General features: G+C 39.1%; 2 protein-coding genes, 1 long non-coding RNA gene and 1 pseudogene across 3 annotated transcripts; all 4 read right to left on the bottom strand.

Moving 5' to 3' along the window:
- Window positions 1–441: 441 nt before the first annotated feature.
- LOC146449212 (uncharacterized) lies at window positions 442–2,281 on the bottom strand. Its single transcript, XR_014860628.1, has 4 exons — window positions 2,079–2,281; window positions 1,489–1,554; window positions 945–1,032; window positions 442–535 (listed from the first exon to the last, which is right to left on the bottom strand). It is a non-coding gene; the product is annotated as an uncharacterized LOC146449212 (long non-coding RNA).
- A 2,643-nt stretch (window positions 2,282–4,924) lies between these two features.
- LOC146449211 (uncharacterized) lies at window positions 4,925–9,383 on the bottom strand. The gene is made up of 3 exons (XM_085101660.1): window positions 9,178–9,383; window positions 7,882–8,174; window positions 4,925–5,862 (listed from the first exon to the last, which is right to left on the bottom strand). Exons 2-3 carry the CDS (start codon window positions 8,170–8,172, stop codon window positions 5,236–5,238), a joined length of 918 nt encoding a protein of 305 aa, XP_084957786.1. The 5' UTR covers window positions 8,173–8,174; window positions 9,178–9,383; the 3' UTR covers window positions 4,925–5,235.
- Window positions 9,384–10,446: 1,063 nt separating this feature from the next.
- Window positions 10,447–12,703, bottom strand: LOC146449210 (uncharacterized; annotated as a pseudogene).
- Window positions 12,704–13,647: 944 nt separating this feature from the next.
- Window positions 13,648–15,019, bottom strand: LOC146449209 (uncharacterized). The gene has a single exon (XM_085101703.1). The coding sequence runs from the start codon at window positions 14,745–14,747 to the stop codon at window positions 13,722–13,724; it is 1,026 nt and encodes a 341-aa protein (XP_084957829.1). The 5' UTR covers window positions 14,748–15,019; the 3' UTR covers window positions 13,648–13,721.
- Between the last annotated feature and the right edge of the window lie 1,143 nt (window positions 15,020–16,162).

Here is a 16,162-nt window from a genome sequence, read left to right as displayed (position 1 = left end):
ATGTGAGTGAAGCTTATAAGCTCACCTTTCAAATCATACCATTGCTGTCTTTCACTGTATAACAGTACTTGTGGAGTCCCAAACTGACCGGCCTAATCCTTTGCGCCTAAGTGTATCTGAAGAGGAAAAACACGGAATTGAAACGAAACAAAAACCAATGTGGCCTTAAAGCCAGGATAGAACATAAACGTTACCCTGTTTCTGAAAAGATGATGAACGGCCACAACCGGTTTCAGACAAAAATGGGCCAATAACCACACCCTTCTTGGAAGCACACAATTGTGTCATTACTTCCTCCTCCCCCCCCCCCCCACCCCCCGTACCCCGACGGGAAATTAGTGTATTCTCATCAGTTTTATTTTTTAATACTTATTGATATGCTGTTAGCAATCACAAGACTGAAGATGCTGATCATCATGCAAGGGTGAAGGTTGTTAGCTCACCTTTTAACGAATCCTTATCTTTAAGAAGTCTTTCTTCGTTTGGTAGTAGTTTTTGGTCTCAAATTCGTCCATCCGTGCGTGATATAATCGTCCTGTAAGGAAAAACATAACCAAGTCAAGATTTATTATAGTATTTTTGTTATCCTACTTGTTGGTTACATGATTATGGTTCTAATATTGAGCAGACACGTTGCGTTAGGAGATTAAGGATCGAGGGAGGGGAGCAACTAATCGAGAAACTAAATCTGCAAAACTCAATACCTTTTGGTGGACTGCACATGAATTGTAAATACATAGGTCATAAAGAAGTATATATCGTCAGGGAAATTTATCTCCTTGTTCAGTTCAAGACCAGTTTGTACGTGACAGAGTGCTGGGATATTACTGAAGCACTAATTGAGGGAAGCTTTACACATTATTTGTTAGTTCTATATTTACTAATAATGGATATTGAACTTATATGCTCTGATCTAATGTGAGTGAAGCTAATTATGAGCTCACCTTTCAAATCATACTTAAGTTATCTGTCACTGTTTAGCAGTACTTGTGGAGTTCCAAATTGACCCAATCTATTTGCTCCTAAGTGTATCTAAAGAGAAAATACGGAATTGATAGGATTTATCGTGACAGTGTTATTGCTCTTTTCCTAATGATAGTTATGAATGCTGGGGTAGAGTGGGGAGTGGGGCTGGTGGGGTGGTCACAGGGGCGGATCTAGAATTTTATAGCAGGAGGACTGGAGGGAGAAGCGATAGGGGGGGCTTACGGCGTGGGTGCCTAAATATATGGGGGATTAGGGTGCGTGCTTCATTAGAAAAGTTCGAAAATTTATATTGTGAAATAGTCTAAGGAATTTATCAATTTATAAAGCTCTCAGCTTCTCATAGAGGGGTCTGCAGCCCCCCTCAACCATCCCCTAGGTCTTGCAATTCACTCTTGGGCTCCATGAGCTTTATGGAGCAAAACACTAAAACAAACAAAAGTGCTTCCCTTAAAAAACGATTTTCACCTTTACGCTCAGTTTGCAAACTAAAAGCAAACTCACCTTCTGTAAAATTTTTCACTCTCTGGTCATCTGTTTCTTTTGGCCAATTCCGCACATGATGTCTGCCTGGAAAGAAACATGGAAGAAGAAGGGAGTTTACAAAATTTGTGATAGCTAAAGAAAAAGTGTTCACCGTTTTGTCAAGCTGTACAAGGTGGTTCTAACTTTTGAGTCTGTGGATGAAATCCTAAAGTTTGACCATTCAAATGAAAGCTACTGAGCAGTACTTTCCTGTGGTGCTGTTTATTATCTTGTACAAGACAGTTCTAACTTGAGTCTGTTGGTGAAATTCTTAAGTGTGACTATTCAGATGCTGTAATTATTCTGTACAAGGTGGTTCACCCTTTTGAGTCTGTGGATGACATCCTAAACTGTGACCATCTGAATTTTTCAAGAAGCTGGTAAAAAAAATAACTGAATAAAGTTATGACACAATGACAACTTTTTCTAAAGCTCGTAACAAAACTCTCTAGGCCTCCGAAATAAACTAGGTACCAATTTCATATATAAACGAGTAAATCGCATCGTCGTAAACCAATGTAGTTCAAAAAAATGGAGAAAAAGTGTTCGAAAATTGGGTGATTACAAACCTCCAACGGCCTCTGAGGTAGCAAATCTTGAATTAGTTCTCGTCGAATCGGTTCACCCTGCCATATTTGCGACGAAAGGTTCGAGACAGTCTGCATTGGCACTTTAGGCGCGTACCAAGGGAGGTCTACCATGACGTTATTTTCACTAGATGTTATATGCGTTTTTTGACCGTAGCTTTCTTAGAGGGAGATAACTTTAAACGATATGAGTCTTAAGCGTCATCCATCTTGCCATCAAGTTCCTCGTGGTAATAGGTGACAGAAAAATATGAATAATTAAGGGTTAATCTACAATTCAAATGAATGCCCTCGACTTCAAATTCTTGACTTTTTTCAGTTTTATATGTTAATATCAGACCATTAAAAAAGGTAAAAAGGAGTAAAAAAAGTTTGGGGATGTAGGTCGTATAAGACGTTGTTACTTTTTTGCGGGACGAAGAGCGATACGATATATTTGATGCTTAGAAAAAAACTGGGAAAGGATTTTGAATAGGAAAGGAAATCGAAAAGGTTATTTTAATAACCTAATTAAATCTTTGGTAAGGCCCTGAATGAAGTTTCCAACCAACCACACCACAGCCTGCTGAAGAGCTTTTATTCAAAATAACACTTTAAGATTTTATCCAAAATCACAACAGTTAAAACCACCATGCGAAGGAACTGCTCAGTCACTTTCATTTGAATGTCTTCACTTTAGGATTTCATCTCCAGACTTAAAAGTTAGAACTATCTTGTACAGCATGATAAACAGTACCACAGGAAAGTACTGCTCAGTAGCTTTCACTTGAATTGTCACACTTTAGGATATCATCCACAGACTCAAAAGGTAGAACCAGCTTGTACAGCATAATAAACAGCACCACAGGAAAGCATTGCTCTGTAGCTTTCATGGTTGCACTATAGGATTTATCAACGGAGTTGAAAATAACCACCTTGTACAGCATTGTAAACAGCACCATAACTTATATTTTTGAGATTCTCGCCAGACTGAGGTCACCAGAGAAAAACAGAAAATAATACGAAATATAAATGCTTCTTACCTATACTTCATTGTCCCTTGATGTATCCTGTCTAGTTTAAACGCTATTTGTCGATTTTTTTTTCACCCGAGGTACTATCCTTCATTGGTTCTACAAATTCTTCTAAACTGTACGTTCGGAAAATGGTAGGGTGAGTGAGGGCGGGGCGGGGATGGGGGCGCGCATGGCGCAGGGGTGAGGGCATTCGCTTCCGACCAATGTGGCGCGGGTTCGATTCCCGGCGTCGACGCCATATGGGGGTTGAGTTTGTTGTTGTTTCTTGTCTTTGTTCCGACGGTTTTTCTCCGGGTTCTTCGATCCTCCCTTCATAAACACAAAAGCCAACATTTCCAAATTCCAAATTCGCACGGTCGCTTCGTGCGTAAACAAATTACATTTACATTTTTAAGGTGTGTCATATTCTAGAACTGTAATATCACCTGTCCTCTAAATTGAGGCATTCCACCGGTGAAATGATCGGTCGCCAGTTCTGACACGTGGAAAAGCACCGAAAAAGATAACCAGGTATTTTTAAACCTTTTAAATGTTGTTACAATGCTATGGTGTTTTTATCAAATCTCCCCAGAGTTGAGCGAGGGCCTGGATAGTACGTAATGACGTCAACACTGAAGGGAAATTCTATTGGAGCGATGGCACCCACGTGACTTACACTAAATTGGATTCCAATCAGCCGGACAACAAGAATTATTATCAGAGCTGCGTAGAGATGAGAGGTGATGTAGGAAAATGGGAGGACGAGATCCGTTGAAAATATCTTCCCTTTACTTACGAAAAGAAAGCCTGAACAACTGTTAAGAGGTTATCTCTGTTAAATGATTGAAGGATTATGCAAATAGCTGGGTGTCGTACTCGGAAATGGCAACAGGCATTCTCGAGCATGCAAGATTAAGTTCATCTTGTTGGTTCGGGAAGGTGACCAAGCATTTTAGTCTGTCTCCTCTAAGCTTTGGAATGGGGTCCCTGTTATAGTCCGGTGGTGCAAAGGTTTGTCTGTGCTTTGAAAGAATTTATACCTATAAAATGTTCAAAGAAATGTGCGCGCAATGGTTGATGAAACCGAGTACATTATCTCATGATGCAAGTGCTCCACGTTACTCGAGCGCAGCCTTCAGTTATGAAGGTCAAGCGTGTGCTGAAGCAAGACAAGAGACAGACAAGTTACAAGTAATATAACTAGAGAAACCGACGGATAATGTGATTCAACCAATGATAACAATTATATTTAATATAAACTAACATTATTGGATTAACTTTTCAACAATTTCATCATCAGCCTTTGACATTAAAAGAGCGCATTTATCCCGCGCCATTTTATAAAAGAAAAAATACATTTTGTTCCTCGTGCATTGTTGGCTAGTATAAGTACGTTGGAATCTTAAAGAACACTCGAGAAGCACAAGAAGGACTTCACTCGTGTCCTTAGGAAAACAAGTTTATGCAACTCAATAATGCAGTCGGTGCGTTTTTCACAGCTTTAAGTAAGACATAAATACCAAGAACGGAGGTATTAATCCATCGTAATGTTATGGTCCTTATATATTGTCTAATCTTGTTAATTTAGCCTGGACTGTCTCTGTATATACTAGCTATATATGTTACACCAGATGTTCCAGCATAAATATTGATATTAATAAATAAATAAATAAATAAATAAATAAATGAATATATAGGTACATCTCGTCACCAGTTTTCATCTCTTTCACAAATCGACGGCAGTTTTTTGTGGTCACGAGCCGCAGACGAGTGGTTTCACTGCTAAGTTTTGAACATTTTATGGCGTCATTTTATGGTCTACAAGAGTGTAGACCATAGAAAACTGCCGTCGATTTAATGCCAGATTTGTTTTTAACAATAACATGGAAAAAGTACGATTGGAATTGGCTATATTTTTCAGAGCCGGGTTGTTCGAAAGCCGATTGACGCTAATCTAGGATTAAAAGTCACTCTTTAAAAGTAGTTTTAAAGCCTAATTTAAGATAAAGGTAAAGACCAGTCTAAGTCAGAACTGAGTGACAAAAATCTTTTGGAAGAATCTTCACAGATTAGTAATTAAACTTGAATCAAAGTTCACATTAATCCAGGGTTAGCTTAATCGGGCTGGGCCCAGGTGTTCTTTTCTACCAGTGTCCATAATCGGTGTTCATAATGGTGATCATCATGTATTTAATCCCAACTTTTTCTTTCTTATGCTGCCTGTAAACTTCAAGAGTAAGGCCTCGGTTAACTATCAGTTGAGTAGTGAAGTGAGCAGCCTTGGTGAAGCCCCCTCCCTGCGCAGTACTACACCCGCCCGATGCGTTACCCCGCGATAACTTCAGTGTGAAGACGAACTTGTCAGGGAAAGACACATTCCCAGCGGTGGGACCTGTTCCATCAGTTTTCACATCGCTCGTTAGATTAGCTCCAGAAGATCCTTGTACTCCAAAACACGGGGCTCTATTGTCATAGCCATTTTCGTCAGGTGTTCTAAATCCAACGAAACTGGTTCCGTCTGACACCCCATAACTTGGATCACTGTCTGTTGATTGTGCAATACTGACGTCATTAGCCACTATCATTTCAATGGTTAGCGGAGTTTTATCTGACAAGGCACCAGCAACCACCATCGGGACTTTTAAAAGCACTGCATTACCTAATGAGCCCTTGGTAAACGTTATCTGGTCATCGGATACGCTGTGATCGCTGTCAATGTAGGACGCGTGCGCCTTGAGCCATAGAGGCGTCATGTGCTGTTTAAATATCACCTGCCAGCAAAAAAGAAATTTTATTGTCGTTTTATAAAATAAATGTCGAATTCTAAGAGATAAAATGTGCCTACCAAAGTCCAACCCCTAGCTCTTGTCGTGGTAGGTGGGCAACAAGCCAAGTACAGGGACGACCTATCAAAGATAGGCTACTATGGGATAGGATAATTGCTGATAATACTCATCCCCTTCATGAACTGCTTCCACCCCAGAGATCAAGAAACCTTAGGAAAAGGGGACACCCTTACATCCTGCCACGTGTCAGAACTGAAAGTCATAAACGCTGTTTTGTGAATAGATGCCTTTTCAATTTTATCTAACTGTCTTTGCACATTTGTCAATAGTTTGTGATTAGTTCTTTTTTATAGTAGTTAGTTAAATGAAATTGTAAGTCCAGACGTATGACTCTGGGCATGTTTCTTTTGGCATTTGCTAATAAAGAATTCATTCAACCTGCACCATTGCAACGTCTTACAAGGTTGGTCGAGAGGACAAAAGAGCGAACAACGGAGTAATGATCCCAACCCTAAAACACATTGCAGCTACAGGTTATCAGGGTCCAGTGAAAATAGAGCTTTTGAAATGTGCAGGTCTACTGCAAGCGCAGAACTGCTAGACGGGGTGAAGTATGGTTGGTGACTTGTTCTCCCGGGCCGATGTAGTACCCATGAATGTCTATCTAGAATAACGAACTTGTGTCTGACCAATGGGGAAATGTTAAAGCTACATGGAGCAGTGACCCTTGTAGTGGATGACAGCGATTTACAAAAGCTTTACAAGAAAACGTTGAGATCCTACAAGCTACAGGAGGAGAGAGTGGTGAGGCGTGCGCAGTACAGAGCAAGCTGGAAGGATTTCTTTCCGAAGACCTATGCCTTACTTGGGGTGAAAAGAAAGAAGAGAGAAAATAAATGTTGAACGCAACAAGAGAAAATACTCGCTTTGCTAATATAAAGCTTACCGATACAAGATTTCCCATTGTGATTCGCTGTGATAAGTTCCAGTGTATTGAACAAATGACACCAGAAAAACAAACGTTCTAGATGAGAATACTGCGGCTCATCTCTAAATTTCGACTCGGCATCTTCAACCTCGTATAACTGTAGCTTATAAGCACTTGGATTATACAACTTTCTAAGAGGTTTTGGATAGGCTGATAAATGGGGGGGGGGGGGAGTTATAAGAAAAAAAAAGTTCGAAATAAGCTTACAAGAATGTAGTCTCTTTGGCAGCCGTTATTAGGGTAGTTACGCAACGCTTCTTCTTGGTGGAGAGAAGCTAACACAAACAGAGATCTTTGATGCTGTATTAGACATATTCTGGGTCCTTAAGTCGCCGTAACTTGGGCGACTTAAGGCGCTATAAGGCGATTTAAGGCGACTTAACCAAAGCTCGCTATAAAATTGAAGCGATTTTTGGCAACTTTAGGCTATTTTTGGATGACTCAAGACGATTTTAGGCTATTTAAGGCGACTTAAAGTCCCAGAGTAAGCCTTGTGTTAAATTGAAGCCTCTTCAAGAGGTGCTCTGCATGGTGGATTCTAATAGTAGTTGTACAAGTAAGTAATACTGCAGTAAAACAATGAAAAGTTACTTATTGCCCTGCAATCTTTTCTAACTTTCTTTTGCGCAGTGTTCTGTGAACGTGTTTAATATTAACATAACAAGAGATGTGGGGGAGGGGGGGGGGGTTAAATCCGGGAGAAGAGGGGCTTATTACCAGCGCGTATTATGATGTGTATTTTTTGTTTACAGGTAGATGGCCCTATTACCGGGGGAGGGGGTGTAAGGGGCCGCTGATGTTTTATACGCGATGCTTTGTCTAGCTTAACATTTACTCACAATTTTTTAACTCTCGACTGTCTTAGTTTTACATTTCCTTCAAGATCATGTTACTGAGTGTTGAGCATCAAGTCTACATGGCAAACATCCATGTATTAGGCACAATTCACTGTTGGCATTATACGCTTGCAGCCAGTTAGAGTAAATATGAAAGCAATTTTAATTAGTGACACTAACCTTTGAACGATAATCACTGTAGATATAGCCATCTTTAAACTCAAACTCCTCTGGAAGAGTGTGCCTGTCAGAATCATTTAACTCACAACTCAAGTTACGAAGGTGGAAATTAGTGCTATTACAGCGCTGATCCTCCGAGCATATGATGAGACAGTGGCCGAGGTCTTTCGCATCTCGAGTAGACATCACGCGACCTTTAAGATAGCGCCCCGATACAGAATATGTAGTTTGACACTGTTGGGAAGAAGCAACGATAAAGAGCAACGACGCCAGAAGAAGACACCATTTCATTTCTAAAATTTTGGAAAAAGAGAAAGACGATGAGAAGATTACCCGGGAAAATCTACAGCTGTTGAAAATAAACATTTTATGGTGACATGCTGAGGTATTGTGCGATGTGTACCACATTAATTCTACGCAGCCTTTTGAGGTATATTTAATAATTTACAGGCCTGGAAATTAAACTGTAGCGGATATGCTGCTTCACTTTTGTTTTTGCTTCAGTTCCAAATCTGTCCACACGATCCCTTCTGTTTTAGCTCCGGTTTCCTTTTCCAGATTTAAACTGTAGTTTTTGACGCTTACACCTCATTTGGTTTCAGGGTCAATTATTATTCTTCAATGTCAGTTTTTCTAACTTTCTACTCACTGTACAAACAAAAACAAACTGGATTCAGAAAAGAGACCAGAAGTATATTAGAATAAAGTTGAACGCGGAGAAAGTCTCTAACTTGTTGGGACCGAAACAACTGTGATACGGCCTTCAATCCTAGGTTTAGTAAATGTTAAAACAGTACTTCCATTCGATCCGGATTCAATGTTGCTAATTAAAAAGACATGCGCCAACAGAAAACTAGATATTTTTAATCTAACCGAAATCTCCGCGATCAAACTTAAAAGAAAACAAATTAAGAAAAATCCTTTTAAAATAAGGTCAGACTACTCAAGGCCTTATAACTGAATTTTTTTTTGTGAGTCTAAACGACTTTACGATTTACTAAAGCTGTTTCAAGTTTTGTTATAGTGTATAATTATGAAGTATGTGGAGATTGATCAGCATTGTGTGTCTGCATTTACTGTTAGAATGTGTGACAAAAGTCTTCTCAGTGTCACGGACTATAAGATCCACCGGCAATTTTTTTCCGATTCTGCCTCTCCTATTTGATATAATCAAGGTCCTTTGAAAATATAGTCTGCGTCTTTCTTGCTCTGGTAGTCTTTGCCCCTGGCTACGAAAACACGTACATTTTCGTAGCCAGGTTTAGTCCACAAGAACTATCACGCAATTAAACATACCAGCTCGTTGTAATCCTCACAGATTTCCGTCGTTCAATCCTTCCAAAGAGCTGTCTGTTTATTGAGCTGAAAGACAAAGAACTTCTTCGATAGATATTTTTAAATAAATCAATGAACAGTAAGCGAAAATTTTATAAGATAGGGCTATAAATTATTCAAACCCTCATAAAAAAGATGTTCAATTTCAATTTCAATCAAGTTGATTCATGTTTTTATTTCGGAGTTATAGGCGGAAACAACGCACTTTGTTAACTTGAAGGCTGACGATTGCGGGACAGGATTTGTTTGAATTCACTACGAACAATTTTGCCCCCCCCCCCCCCCCCCCGCTGGGATAAATTTAAGATTAATAATAAGAATAATAATACTAATAACAGGTAGCAATAGCAATAATTAAGAAGAAGGAGAAGAAGAAGAAGAAGAAGAAGAAGAAGAAGAAGAAGAAGAAGAAGAAGAAAAAGAAGAAGAAGAAGAAGAAGAAGAAGAAGAAGAAGAAGAAGAAGAAGAAGAAGAAGAAGAAGAAGAAGAAGAAAAAGAAGAAGAAGAAGAAGAAGAAGAAGAAAAACAAGAAGAACAACAAGAAGAAGAAGAGGAAGTGACAAGAAGAGGATGAAGAACAAGAACAAGAAGACAACAAAAAAAAGAAGAACAACAACAACAAGATGCAGAATGAGAAGGTAGATGTTGATATTGTGCTTGCATGGCTGACACGCAGAGATAATTAATTGAGCAACAATCATTCGCTGAAAGCTGTAAAATACATGGCAATTTTCTCCACATCTCAAGAGTGGGACCTTGGCCTCGTGTACTATACTCTATCATCTTTAGTGTCAAAGTCTCCGTCAGGCGCATTGAGCTGCAAGCCCTTGCACGGCCTTTCAAGGATCAGAGTCAATTATATGTCTCGGATGCAGCCATTATCGCTAAACATGGCACAACCCCCTTGTTCTATCGGTCACGCGTTTCAAATCCAACCAAATTCTTTCCGTCTAACAGGCCATAATCTATTTCACCTTCAGATGATTCACCTATGCTTACGTCACTTGCTACGGTTGTGATGGTCAGCGGCGTTTCATCCAACAAAACTCCAGCAGCCACAAATGAACTTTTAAAAGAAGCGCGTTGTCTTATATAGACGTGAAAACTGCAATGGACCGCAAAGTCAACTCTTTCACGTAGTATCAGCCTTGCAGTTTGTGTTACTTGTCTTATATGCCTGCGTTAAACGTTACCTGGTGAAAATGTGCGTGAAACGAAAAGTTTAAAAAAAGAAAGAATTTAAAAATTACTTAAATTACTGAAATCTTAAATCTATCTAAAAACCTGCTTCTTCAAAAGACATTTAAAAGTAGAAATATCCTTAGCATTTCTAACAAACGTAGGTAACGAATTCCAAAGTTTTGCAGCTACAACGACAGAATCCTAGAAATTCAATACCTTTAAATCCTACAAAAGACGTCCTCTCTTTTAAGTCTTTATTTTTTTTTTCAGTTAAACTAGCTCGAAAATCAATTTAATAAAATTTCACCTTCACTTAGTAGGCAAAATTGACAATTCCTTGGCTCTGTTACATTGAAATCTTATCAGAATTCAAAACTGATAATTTCAAAAGTGTTCCAAATTATCATGTGTCGAGAAATTTAAAACATTTACATCCTTTAAAAAACCTCCTTTCTTTTAGGTCTTTAAACTGGCTTGAAATCAACTTCGATGCCAATTTTTCGGTTCTTATGTTTTGAAATCAGCTGAGAATTCAAAATGCTTTTCTTTTAATTGACGTCCACTTTAACCTACTCTTTTGGAGGCGGTAGGCCGCGTGTTGTTAGAAAAGCACGATTTTTTTTAAATCAATTTTATTTCAACAACGCAACAAGCAAAAACAGTACATTTTACATTACAACATTATAATTACTAAACAACAGGCTGAATGTTACGCTATTTTAACACACCCCATTCTTATCCTTTGTACCTCGCTCTTCCTGTCCCCCTCCCCTCACACACATACCCACACAAACACAAAAAATAAATGAATAAAAAAAAATAACGTAAGAGGAAACAAGCCCCATTGATCAACTTGATTAAAGTCAGAGCAGTCATTTTTCATGTCTACTTTATGGCATTTATATACAGAATTGAAATGCCAGAAAAGCACGATAATAAGTGTTCTCACAACAAGAAGTTCTTACAAGTTAGAAGGAATAGAGAAATTCAGAATCACGTTTGACGTCAAACGGCAAACAGAGTTTTCAGAGTTTCACGTTGATTTTTCCTTGAAGAAATGAGTATGTAGATGAGGATAGGGTAAGACAATTCTGGCCTTTAATGCTATAATGAAAAACTACTCAATTTTACTGAGAAACTGAAAACAGCGAGCGGCAAATGAAGGATAAACATGGTCACGTGGTCATTTCTGCCTTTTGCAGTAAAACGTGATTCTGAAACTCTCTAATGTCTACGGACATCAAGCCCATGTTAAAATCAAAACTGCTTCCTTCCCTCCCACTTCATCCTCCTTTGCAGTCTCGGGTTTCTGATTCCTTTTGCCTCATTTTTCGCGTGCAAAATGTGCAAATGGAACAATGGGTTGATGGCGAGTCACCTTCATACAGTAGGTACGGGACGTCTTCACATATAGACCCGGGTTTTTCCTGTATTCCTCAAATAAACTATGATTTGCGTATTGAACTGGTGCCTTCTTTTGAACGTCGTCAATAAAGCCTTGCCAAGCTTCTTTAGTTCCTCGAAGCGACTGCGGATAGCAACGATGCAGCGGGTTCTCCAGCGCCACTGGGAAAAACAGCAGAGCCTGCCCTCGGAATTTTAATTCCACAACGAAGGCCACGTATTTGTCAGTCAGCCATCAATTTCTTCCCTCATGGTGCGTGTCCAGCGGAAATATATGAGGAACTGCATTAACGTGAAACGCGTTAAAAACAGGGTCAAAGAATATCGTTGGATTGGATACAGAAGAGCTGTTAAAGTTCCCGCAGATTGTGCACATTTTATTGCGAACATTCTGTCCCTCATTTCGCAACTCATAATCGACAACGCCGACCGCTGGTTCGAAATCAAGAAGCCAGTTTTGGAAAGCGTCGATTGGAGTGAACTGCTTCATTTCAGGTGTGTAGGCATCGCTGAACTTAAGGACTACATCGTCATCAGTAAATATATAGTAGATGTAACCAAGTCTTTGGTCCATTGCGTGGAAAAAAAGCAAATTTCGGCCTGATCCCCAAGTGGTTCTTTTGTCAAACAAATAAGTGAAATGGGGCGGTTTGTCTTCTATGCATTCTTTCTTGTAACTCAACACAATCACATCACATCGGCATCTCCAACTGGTGTTCAATTCCAGATTTTGAATCAGTTTAGGTGACGGACACTGCTCAGTTTGCGTAAAAAAAACGAATGGCTCTTTGGTTATCTTCGTCCTCGCCAGGAAGTTGTTTGCAGGGATGTTCAAAATGATAGCATAGACAAACATTACTAACAGACTTAAGGCAGAAAAACAGTAAAAGATCTTCTTCATGACAGTACGGGGACTTTTTGAGCGGTGTATCAAGTTGAAAACTTAACCCCGTGAGCTGTTCAATTGTAATAAAATTTTGTAAAACGTATTGTGCCATTTGAGTCGTACTAATAACATTGATAATTCAGTCAGCAAGAGTTATTTCCATAGATATTCGCTAAGTAAGTAAATCTTGATTTCAAGGTAATAAAACAATCTTCTTATACTATTGAAAGAGGTGAATGATTAAAATAGCATGCATACAAGGAAGCCGAAACTAACATGGTTTCTGGCATAAGAGATTTCTCCCTTAATTTCATTTTACAACTGAAAAAGTTAATCGATTGGAAGCATTTGCGAAGGGTCATTCTTCGGGGTGTTTTTTTTTTTGTTGTTGTTGTTGTTTCTTCTTTTGTTCATTCCACAACCTAATATTAAGACGGTGATAATTTGATATGATTTTTTTAAAACTTTGTAAAGCGCTTAGAACAGATCTGGATGAGGGCTATATAGGTAGTTATTATTATTATTATTATTATTATTATTATTATTATTATTATTATTATTATTATTATTATTTAAAACTGTAACTTTTTAAAGTTACAGTATTGTGAATACTTACACGGACTGAGTAGCTGAAATATGCTTAAAAGTGATCTCTGCTCCGAACAGAAATCGAACTTTAAAAAAAAAACCAATATCTTTGAAAATAATGTAACATTAGAATCGAGTTTGCGGCAAATGGCAAACGCAAGATTCGCGTTTATGCCGGTTTTCTTGAAAAAACTGTTACACAGATGAGAATAGTAACACCTTTAATGCTGACACAAAACTACTCAATTTTACTGAGAAACTGAAAACAGCGAGCGGCAAATGAAGGATAAACATGGTCACGTGGTCATTTCTGCCTTTTGCAGTAAAACGTGATTCTGAAACTCTCTAATGTTTACGGAAATCAAGCCCATGTTAAAATCAAAACTGCTTCCTTCCCTCCCACTTCATCCTCCTTTGCAGTCTCGGGTTTCTGATTCCTTTTGCCTCATTTTTCGCGTGCAAAATGTGCAAATGGAACAATAGGTTGATGGCGAGTCACCTTCATACAGTAGGTACGGGACGTCTTCACATATAGACCCGGGTTTTTCCTGTATTCTTCAAATAAACTATGATTTGCATATTGAACTGGTGCCTTCTTTTGAACGTCGTCAATAAAGCCTTGCCAAGCTTCTTTAGTTCCTCGAAGCGACTGCGGATAGCCACGATGCAGCGGGTTCTCCAGCGCCACTGGGAAAAACAGCAGAGCCTGCCCTCGGAATTTTAATTCCACAACGGAGGCCACGTATTTGTCAGTCAGCCACCAATTTCTTCCCTCATGGTGCGTGTCCAGCGGAAATATATGAGGAACTGCATTAACGTGAAACGCGTTAAAAACAGGGTCAAAGAATATCGTTGGATTGGATACAGAAGAGCTGTTAAAGTTCCCGCAGATTGTGCGCATTTTATTGCGAACTTTCTGTCCCTCATTATGCAACTTATAATCGACAACGCCGACTGCTGGTTCGAAATCAAGAAGCCAGTTTTGGAAAGCGTCAATTGGAGTGAACTGCTTCATTTCAGGTGTGTAGGCATCGCTGAACTTAAGGACTACATCGTCATCAGTAAATATATAGTAGGTGTAACCCGGTCTTTGGTCCATTGCCTGGAAGAAAAGCAAATTTCGGCCTGATCCCCAAGTGGTTCTTTTGTCAAACAAATAAGTGAAATGGGGCGGTTTGTCTTCTATGCATTCTTTCTTGTAACTCAACACAATCACATCACATCGGCATCTCCAACTGGTGTTCAATTCCAGATTTTGAATCAGTTTAGGTGACAGACACTGCTCAGTTTGCGTAAGAAAAACGAATGGCCGCCGTGCTGATTCTTTGGTTATCTTCGTCCTCGCCAGGAAGTTGTTTGCAAGGATGTTCAAAATGATAGCATAGACAAACATTACTAACAGACTTAAGGCAAAAAAACAGTAAAAGATCTTCTTCATGACAGTACGGGGACTTTTTGAGCGGTGCATCATGGTGAAAACTTAACCCCGTGAGCTATTCAATTGTAATAAAATTTGGTGAAACGTATTATCTCATTTGATCCGTACCAATAACATTGATAATTCAGTTAGCAAGAGTTGTTTCCATGGATATTCGCTAAGTAAGTAAACATTGATTTCAAAATAATAAAACAGTCTTCTTATAATAATAAAAGAGGTGACTGATTAAAATTGGTTTCTTTCATAAGAGATTTTTCATTTAATTTCATTTTTTAACTGAAAAGGTCAGTCGATTAGAAACATTTACGAAGGGTCATTCTTCAGTTTCTTTTTTTTTTTTTTGTATCTTCTTTTGTTCATTCCACAACGTAACTGTAACTTTTTAAAGTTACAGTATTGTGACTACTTACACGGACTGAGTAACTGAAATATGCTTAAGGTTACTTCCATGTTTCACGAGTGCCTTCAGGGAAATCTAGTGTACGCGCGCTGCTTTCGATAAAACCACGGAAAACTATATATCACTTTAAAGCTGATAAATTGAAGTTTGCGAAAATATCAATGTTTTTTTTATTTTGTTGGATACATAAGCGCTCAGAGGCCTACAAACTCAATACTAGCGACGTGTACTTAACTGAATTACCCACTCTCACGTAAAGGCGCAAAATCAAACAGACTGCACAATATCATCAGGAGATAATAGGCTAACAAAGTTTGTCAGGCTTTTTCTTTATTCCAATTGGTTTGTGAGAAAACCCATCTTAAAGATGGACAATGGAAAATTTTTGTAGTCCCGTCAGATGTTAACACGTCACGGGAAAAATATTTTGAATTTCGTAAAAGCCTGACACACTTTGATGCATTAATATCTGATGACCATTTTGGCCAAATTTCGTTGAAATCTGGCAAATCTACATACCCATTAATTCATTTGAAGATGGGGAATTCGCGCAAAAACAAAAGCCGTGTTTTCGGCCTCGAAACATTTTCCGAGTTTTCGCACCTCGTTAAAATTTTTGTCAACGCGCTCACGCCGCCGGCCAATCAAACACAAAGAAGCATTCCCTGGGGAATTCTGTAAGCATTTAGTGTTACTGTAATATTAATAAAAGCGATTTCGTTATGAGAAAAGTTAAGTCAAGTGCGAGAAAGCCACCGGCTAAACTAAAACAAAGAAGAAAACGGCAGATAGACGCAGAACATGAAACTGGCAGCCCCAGCGGAGTTGACACGAGACACGCACTTCTCACCGCTATCAGTACACGAGGCTGCGTGCTGAGGTTCGATGCTTATTTTCAGCCGGTCAACAACGGCGAAAGTGGCTGGATTGTCGCCGGCATCTTCGATTTCGGACTCCGAACTGGTGTTCGACTCTCCACTATCCGATTTCTCGTCCTTGAATTTCTCTACTGCCGAGGCAGTTATAGAAAATCTGACTGGTTGTACCA

Source organism: Pavona decussata, unplaced genomic scaffold (genome assembly GCF_977016875.1).
Source record: "Pavona decussata unplaced genomic scaffold, jaPavDecu1.1 SCAFFOLD_602, whole genome shotgun sequence".
Lineage (NCBI taxonomy): Eukaryota > Metazoa > Cnidaria > Anthozoa > Scleractinia > Agariciidae > Pavona > Pavona decussata.
The sequence above is the reverse complement of the archived record's forward strand: the minus strand, read 5'-3'. Positions and strand labels throughout refer to the sequence as shown.